The following is an 8,742-nucleotide window of genomic DNA, read 5'->3' on the forward strand; positions in this document are numbered from 1 at the left end:
GCTTGTGGCGAGGGAAAGCTTGTGGCGAGGGAAAGCTTGTGGCGAGGCAGCTGCAGGACACATCTCCCTGGGACTGCTGCCCACATACCCCCCAGGCACCCCCACTCACTGCAATCCTCTCCTCTGACCAGCCAGGCACTGGCTCTGTGTGCAGTGCAGTGTGCAGTGTGCTCTGCAGTGTGGGCAGGCAGGAGTGACAGAAGCACTGAGCAGGGTGTGAGGTCTGTCCGGCTCTCAGCAGGGCACACAGATGCAAAGGGTGCAGGATATGGGGCAGGAGAAGCGAGCTGAGGCTGCAGGAGTCACCTCTCACCTGGAAGATGAGCCCAGCTCACAGGAGGGAGCTGAGAGGCAGCAAGATAGGAGACCTGCACAACTGTGGGGCTGTCTGTGCTGCTAGCATCTATCAGTTCAGCAACAGGAGTAGAAGTGGGCACACAGCAGCAGCCAGCAACACCCCAGCAGCTGTGCAGCTGCACGCTCACCTCACTTACACCATTACTGTGCTACCTTGGAAAGGTACCAGAGTGACACACAAGAAGTCCTGCTGCTGGTACACCACAGCATCCCACTTCTCTTGCCATCAAGGGCTCCAGCACAGACAGGTCACTGGCATTTCACCTAACATAAAGTCTGATATTACTCACTTATCTCGTTTGCCAGATGCCTTTGGTTTCAGACACCCATATCTACCTGGAACAGTTAAGCCAGCACAACTGGCACAACTGAGCACATGTTCTCCCAAACCTGCAGCACAACCTGAGTGGGAAGTGGAAGGATAGTCTCAAAACCAAGTCACTTCAATAAGCAGAATGCCAAAGCAAAGCCAGGAAGAAACCTGTGGGAAGAGCTGCAGGATGGAAAAAATACGTTAAAACTTTTTGTTGTTTGCTGAAGCACCACTATTGAGCCTATGATAAAAGTACAGAGCCCAGATTTGGAGTGAACCTCTGATAAGGTGTTCCCTGGTCAAAGAGCGGAGCTCCGCACACCTGAGTTATCAATGCAGTGGTAAAACTGAACCCCAACAACCTGGGATCGGCTCCTCTTGGGCACAGGGCCACCTCCCAGCGGGGACCCCTGCTGGGCACACACTCAGCCCTCAGCAGACAGCGACTCTGCAGACACCTGGCAGCCGTTCTGCACACTTGGCAGCAGCCTGGGCAACAAGTGCTGCCTACAAAACCATCCTGCTCCTTCCTGCTGGCGCCAGGCAGCTGCTAGAGCCAGGCCACCCTGGCTGTGCAGAGAGCAGGCAGTGTCCAGGGGCATCACCCTAGACACAGCACTGACCGTCCAGCATCTTCATTTCCCCCGCTCCCAGAAGGGACAAAAGCTTTCCATTGGAAACCATGGGGGTAAAGACCCCAAACACTGAGACGCTTGGACACTGCTGCGAGAGGCAAGCTAAGAGCCAGCAGCGGGAAGCTGTCACAGTGACTCCTCTGCTTTCAGCCTCATTTTCCTTCCTTGCCCCAGCAGATGCTGGGGGCTCCCAGGTGCTGTGGCTGCACCCACGCTATGGCTGTGACCCGGGTCAGGAAGCAGAGGTGGGCAGCACCTGCAAAAAGCCCCCTCTCCCAGAAGCACAGACAGGGAGAACTCCCTCAAAGTCTTTGATGACTACAAGCACTGATCACCACCTCCCCGCTCTTGGACACAGTTCTCCCAAGAGCCACACCATGCAGCCAGAGCCTTGGAACAGCCTCGAGCCCAAACGCTGCAATCTAACCGAGCTGAATTTTACTGGACCCCCAGCAGCTCCTGACCAACAGCATCAGGCACACCTCTCCACAGTCAGCTGAGAGCCGGGTCTTGCTGTGCTGAGGCCTGACTTCCTGCCAGCCAGCTGGAAGGAGCATCCAAAGCTCCTCATGCTAGGAAAGCCCTCAGTGGTACAAAGCATCACTGAGCAGGCACGTGGGATTGGGAACTAAAAGAGAGAAAATAACTGAGTTATAACTGTCAATGAGCTGCTGAATCAACCTGGAATTCAGGCCTGTTGCGAGAAAGCTGCCCTGATTTTAGGGAAGCTGGCAGCAAGGGCTGCGACCTGCAGCCTCAGGACATCAACAGAACATCTGCCTACAATGCAGTGATCCTCAGGAACGAGAAAGTTACGCTCTGCAGTACTCATCTGCTCTGTCTCAGCTAGTGGAGAGCTTTCAATATGATGATTATTTAATCAAGGAGGATTTTACTTCTCCCCCCAGGTTTTTCCAGATTTAGGCTCTTAATGCTAAAAAAATATAATGAAATAAAATAAATAATAATACAAAAATCCCAACAAAAAAACTCAGCCTGCTTAATAACATTCCCCTGGGAGAAGCTCCTGTGATTCACCTGGAGGCAAAATGGAAAGCAGAGAACCTTTGGGATATTTAACATTTCTTCTCCACCCTGCAGAAGGGACTGGGAAGGAAAGGGTGGGGAAGGGAAGGCAAACCAGCTCGGGCACCTTTCTGAGGTAAAGGCAGGCATTGTGCTCAAGTGTTGAAATAGCAAAACACCAAGTTCTCACACAGAATTCTGTGTCAGGAGATCTCAAAGCACTGCACAGGGGCAGCCAGGAGTTCCTGTATTCCTTACGGCTTTTCCTTCATACTGGCAGCAAGTCAAGAGGTCAGTGAAGGAGTCTTCCCAGTGGAAGGGGGCAGTGCTGGGCGCAGTGCTCACCCTCCCCTGACTTCGTCAGCCCCAAAATCCCACTGGTCTGTCAAAATGAACCACTGTCGAGCTATCAAGGAACACGCATAGCCAGCCATCCAGCTGGCTGGACGGCTCACCAGAGCCTCCCAACCACTGTGCTAAGGCAAGGAAGGAGGTGGATGCCCTGTGGTGGGTTCTATGCCAGCCTGCAGCCACACAGGACGGACGGCACAGCCTGCTGACAGCTCTGTGAGCCACAGCAGGAGCAGACTGGCACAGCGGATCGTGGGGAAGGGCTCGGGGGCAGCACTGAGTGCTGCTGGGCTCTGGCACTGACTGCAGCACCGGGCCGGCAGCAGCTCACTTCTCCATCGCAGCGCCCAGCAGCTCCTGCTGAGGATCAGATCCACCCCACGGGGAGGTCACCTACAGACTCGGTGCCAGAGGACAACTCCGGACATGTTACTGCAAAGCCCTTAATTCTTCTTGTCACCACTATAAACAGACAAGCACCCACACGACGAGAAATGCAAGGGGAAGAACGAGCCTGGGAAAAGAGCAGGATTTGCAAACAGCGTGATCTCCATTCCGGTTTATCTGGAGCTTGAAACAAAGCCCACGGAAGCCAAAATAAAAAGCAACGGCGACTCCTCAGAGTTCCACACCAGGCCCGGGGGAAGAATTTGCCGTTGTTTTAAATGCCAAAGGAAGAACAGGTCGGTGCCGCCTGGGAACCGGGCCGCCCACCCGCCCCCCCCCCCGCTCCGGCGGCCCGACCGGCGGTCCGTCCGCCCCTCCCCGCCCCGCTCACCTCGGCCGCGCGGCTGCCCCTGGCCCGGCTCCGGCTCGCGGTGTCCGCCGCTCTGCCCGCGCCGCTCCTCGTTGCCGTGCGGGCTCGGCAGCTTCTCCAGGCTCCGCGAGGCGCTGACGGCGGGGCCGCGGCCGCGCTCCTTGTCCCGTTCCTTGTCCCGCTCCTTGTCCCGCGGCTCCCCGCGCCCCGGTGCTCTGCCTTTACCTGGGACTCCGCCGTCGGCGCCGGGCAGCGCGGCTCGCAGCCCCAGGACGAAGCGCTCGAAAGTGAGATACCCGCTGGGCGGCGCCGCCCGCCGCAGCCCGTCCAGCACGCCGGAGGGCAGCTCGCGGGCCTCCGCGCCCTGCCAGCGGGACTCGATCTCTCGGAGGTGCACGTATCCCCGCCGCCGGTCGTCCAGGATGTCGAAGAGAGTGCGCAGGCTCTGCAGGAAGGCCCTGGGCAGCCCTTCGGTACCGGCGGGGGGCGGCCCGGCAGGGGACGGACGGGAGCCGCGCTCTGGGGCCATCGCAGCCGCCGCCGCGGCCCCGCGAGTTGCCGCCGCCCGGCAGCGCCGCGCCACCCCGCCCCTCCCCGGCGGCGCGCTCCCATTGGCTGGCGGCGGGCGGCGCTGCGGGTCCATTGGCTGCGGGGGCGGCCGCCGGTTTGAGTTTCCGCGCGGCACGAGGCGGCCCGCGCCGGCCCCGCCCCTGCCCGCTCTCCGCGGTGTCCGCGGGGTCGGCGCGCCATCGGCTGCCCCGAGCTGGGAGGGATCGCCGAGCCTAACCCGGCCCCGCGCGGCACCACGCAGCCCTACGGCCCTGGGAGCTGTGCCGTGCCCAGCCCTATGGGGGGCAGCCGTTTCCCAGCCTCCCCCGGCAGCTCCGTGCCGTTCCTTCGGGCCGTGTCGCTGTCACCAAGGAGCAGAGATTGGCGCTGCCCCTCCCTGTGAGGAGCTGAGGGCCGTGAGGAGGGCAGGCCGACGGGAGGGCTTCCCTCAGCCTCCTCTGGGCCGTACAAACCGAGGGACCGCAGCCGTCTCTCACACAGCGCCCTCAGACCCTTCCCCATCTTCATAGCCCTCTTCAGGGTGTCTCGAAGTCCTCGCCTGCTTTTCCACGCCCTGGGGGCCGCCCCCCCATGGGGCTCCCCCTTCCTGCTCCCACCCCATCCCATGGCTGCTGACTCCATGCTGTGTGGTGTAAGGGCCCTAAGGAACGGTTTGGTGACCTCTGCCTGCAGCCATCCCCAGCAGGAGGGAGTCCCATAAAAAGCAACGCTGGCTTGAGCAGTGCTATTATTTTAACAGGCACAAATCCTCTTTTCTCACAGCACAGGCCTTCACCTGCTGCTTCTGTTGCTGTAAATCTGCTTATTGCCCAGCAGAACTAGGACTCTGCTACCTGTGCTCAATCTCCATTTTTTTTCTGCTTCTTACAGTGACAGATTCTGACTGGCAGAGCTGTGTGCCTGCTGGGCCTTGCACTGTTCTGGAGCTGAGATGCCCACCCGTCTGAACAGGTGGAGGGATGCACAGCCTTAGCTGGGAGGTTTTCTCAGCTCCCTGCCTGCAGTGTCTGCCTCTTCCACATCAAAGACACTGTAACCTTGTGGGAAGTGAAAGGTGTCTCTTTAGAAGCAGGGAGACCTGAAGACCTTGCATTTCCAGCCAGTCCAGAGCAAATCAGGTTAGTGAACAGGCACAAAATGTCCAGCATGTGAGATGACTCTCGCTGTTAGCTTTGCAAAAGCAGGTGAGAAGTCGTGTTCCACTCCATGTTTCTCAGCTTGGCAGCATCCCCAAAGGAGTGAGAAGTACTGCTTTTTGCAGAGAGGTGCCATGTGCTTGACTTGCCTCATGCCCCAGGGGCACAGTGCTTGCAGCAGGAACTGAGTGTGTGCCCCAGGGGCCGTGGGCAATGCAGCAGCACTGACCGCCATCCAGCAGAACCTTGCTGAGAGATGAGGAGCCCAAAGCTACCACAGCTATGGAGAAAGGTGGAGAAAGGTGCTGGTTTGAGAAATGTGGAAGAAAAAACATCTGGATCTTTTCTTTTTAGTATGAATCAGCAATGTGAAGAGAGTTTCTGCAATGCAACCTGAAATTTAGTAAGTTACATCTGCATGTTAGCCCTAATAAAACACGTTGCCCTTCTCTTCAAGATCCCTCTGTCAGGCAATGCACTGCAGCAAAGCACAGTTGGAGCACCACTGCCTCTGTTCCCCCTCCATAGGCACAGTGCTACCTGGGGCACCCTGGCAGCCTCAGGGGGACACCTGCAGGGACCCCGTCCTCATCCAATGTTCGTGCTGCTGAGAGTCACAGTGAGTGCCCTGCAGCACAGGGATGGCTCACGTGGGCACAGGAACATGACTGGGTGCTGTTTTGCTGGCAGCACAAGACAGCAGAGCGCTGTCAGGAGCAAGAGGGGCATCAGTACCTGGGAGAATCCAAAGAGCACTTATTCAGTCTGTATCCAGAAAAGGCGATCAGTGACATTAGCAGGTGCTCATGTTGTGAGGCTGCTTGTGGGGCAGACACCTCCTGTGCCATCTGTCAGGGTGGCTCCGAGTTTGTTTGAAAGGAAGAAGGGGTAGAGATTGGGCCCTTGTGGTTTTCTGTCAAGGTGGCCTTTGCTGTTCTCCCATTGCTGCCAGCTTCCCTGCTGAGGGCAGACATGTCTGCTACCTTCAGCAGCTGTGTCCTGCTGGCTTCTCAGTCTATTCTTGCCACTCCTCTTCTGGATGGAGTTTCCCGGCCCTGTGAGGCTGCCAGGTGAACCACCACAGCCTCTGCAGACCATTGCCAGTCCTTTCCCTACCAGCAGCTTGCTGGCTCTGCTCTCCACACCACAGCCAGGCTGTTCACAGCCAGATCTTCTTTAAACCATTTCTTTTCATCAATTTTTTGTGCCTGCTTGCTTGTTTTGCAATCTCTGCCTGGCTTGGCCATGTTGGACCGAAACCATTCACTGCTGTGGAGCATGAATACAGGCAGAAGTCTCTGGTGCATCATTGAAGGTCACACTGCCCAGCTCTGCTAACAGCAGGAGGTGAGGCTGTGTGCCTCCACAGGGCTTTAAGCCTCACACTTTGCAACAAAGTCGAGGTATTTCAAACTGACTCAAACTGTGGCATTTTGAATTTTGAATTACCTTAATGATTCCTGTCCAATTTCTCTGCCTGCCAGGTCTTAGCAGGAAAATACCAGAAAATATTCTTGATACTGAATGTATCTTGGGGTACAGGGGAAATTCTCTCTCCTCCATGTGGAAATTTCTGCTCTGGCAACAGGAAGCTGAGACCTGAACGCTCACTGCAGCCTTGCTATGTTTTCTATATCAAGGTTGCCTCAGGAGACTCGCGGAATGTTCCTGTTTTCCTCCTCACAGTGGCAGGGTGAACAAAGAGAAGCAGATTTGGAAAATTCTTAGAAAGGACTTTGTATGCTCTATGTCTGTTTGGTTAGTTTGGTGTTTTTCCCCCCCCTTCTCTCAGCAAATAGTTTATTTTAGGGCCAGCCAAGTTTCTTTTCACTGACAGAGATATCTTTCTTCTATTTTTTATTGAAGTTTTAGTATGAACAACTTAGTTACTCGGTTCTCCTCCCTTCAAGGTACTGGAAAGCACCGTCTGGTGGGGGGAGCTGCCAGCTCCAGCACTGCCACATCCAAAAAATGCCCTGGAACTGCAGGTTGGTGAAAACCGCACCAGGAGCCGCGCTAACAGCAGTCTGGCTCTGGGTCTCTCTGTCGCTGAAGTATGAAGCACGGTTTGTGTTAACACCTTCCCCCGGCCCTGAAGCTGCAGGGAATAGCTCCCAGTGTTTCCTAGGCTGTCAGTCCAGCACCCCAGGAGCTCAGAAATGCAGGAGCTGTGCGGCCAGCAGACCGTTTCTTGTGGGAGGGCTGCCTTGTTTGCTCTCCTCAGCTTTCAGATGCCATCCTGCTCCACCTTGCTGCATGCTGGGCCTCTCGAGGACATTCTCTGTTTGCTTAGGAGGAGGGCAGGCACTTCCCATAACGCTGCTTTTCTTTCCATCCTACCGTTTTTCCCTCTGAACAGGAAGTCCGGTGGCAGGCTGGCGCCTACCGGCTGTCACAAGGGCTGAGAGGGGCTGGGTGGGGGCTGGGGTGGGTGTCTGAGGGGCAGAGGGATCTGTATCCTCATCTGCAGCACGCCTAGGTCAGCAGAACAGGCACTTTTTTGGGTTGGGAATCGGGGCATGAGCCGGGACCGTGTCCCCAGGTGGTGTCATGTTGGAGTGTGGACATGGAGACAGGCGCCAGGCTAACCAGGCTGTTACCTGGCACTGCTACACTTCAGCAAATGGCAGCCATTCCGTTTAGCAGGCAGAGAAGCAGCTGAGGGCATTGTGTAGCAAGTCATGCTGCAGATATCAGCTGCCTTGCCCCTTGTTTTGCTCAGGGGACAACTGTAACATTACTTTTCTCTGCAGCACACATCAGTGGATTCTTACCTACTGAAGCAGAGTTCTAAAACGAAGGAGCTCTGTCATCTCCCAGGTAAGATATCCTGAGATATCCTGCCCCAGCCCACTGCTGGCACCACACAGAGCAATGTTTGCCTTCTCTGTTCTTTAGAGGTTCTGGAGCTTTCTGATGATGTTTTACCCATTTCACACACGTTTGCATTTTGTCTGTCCCACACTTACCCACATCCTGCTTTCTCAGGTCGTTCTGTCTGATATGCCCGATCCAACCTGAGATCCTATTTTTTTCACTTTACAGAGGACAATTTCTACTCACACGAGTGCAATGGATTGTGGAGTCAGGGAGGACACCCTGCAGGAGGACAAACCTGCTCTGGGAGAGCAAGATAGCAGAGAAGCATGCTGCATTCCTTCACACCTGTGCAGCAAGTGCTGCTCCGAGTCCCACTGGAAAGAGGCAGGGCAGGAGGGGCAGAGCAGTTGCCCTTTATGTTAAAGAGGCAGGTGGAGTGCGAAAAGCTGCTTCTCAGAAACTTCCACAATCAGATTGAGAGCCCATGGGTGAAAATCAGGGACTGAACCAATACAGGATAGCTGGCGGCCAGATCTACCAAAGGCCACCTGAGCAGGGCAGCCCAGGGCTGAGGCCTTCTTGCTACAGCTGCAGGAAGTGCTGTGCCTGAGGGCTGCCATTTAATTGGGGGATTTTAACCACCCAGATATCTGCTGGGAAGGCAACATAGCAAACTGAAAGACTCCTGGAGTGTGTTTGAGAACATCCTGGTGCAGGCACTAGACAAACCAAGCAGAAGGAAAGCATTTGTGGAGCTGGAGCTCATTAAAGAGACTG

General features: G+C 56.0%; 1 protein-coding gene across 1 annotated transcript in view; it reads right to left on the bottom strand.

Moving 5' to 3' along the window:
- SAPCD2 (suppressor APC domain containing 2) overlaps nt 1–4,189 on the bottom strand; it is a 13,250-nt gene extending 9,061 nt beyond the window's left edge. The window contains 2 exon segments of the mRNA XM_042835826.1: nt 3,461–4,135; nt 4,138–4,189. Of these exon segments, the coding sequence (XP_042691760.1) occupies nt 3,461–4,135; nt 4,138–4,189 (727 nt within the window).
- Nucleotides 4,190–8,742: the final 4,553 nt, after the last annotated feature.

Source organism: Centrocercus urophasianus, unplaced genomic scaffold (genome assembly GCF_019232065.1).
Source record: "Centrocercus urophasianus isolate 14NV4802_14NV808 unplaced genomic scaffold, USGS_Curo_1.0 seq_55, whole genome shotgun sequence".
NCBI classification, from domain to species: Eukaryota; Metazoa; Chordata; class Aves; order Galliformes; family Phasianidae; genus Centrocercus; species Centrocercus urophasianus.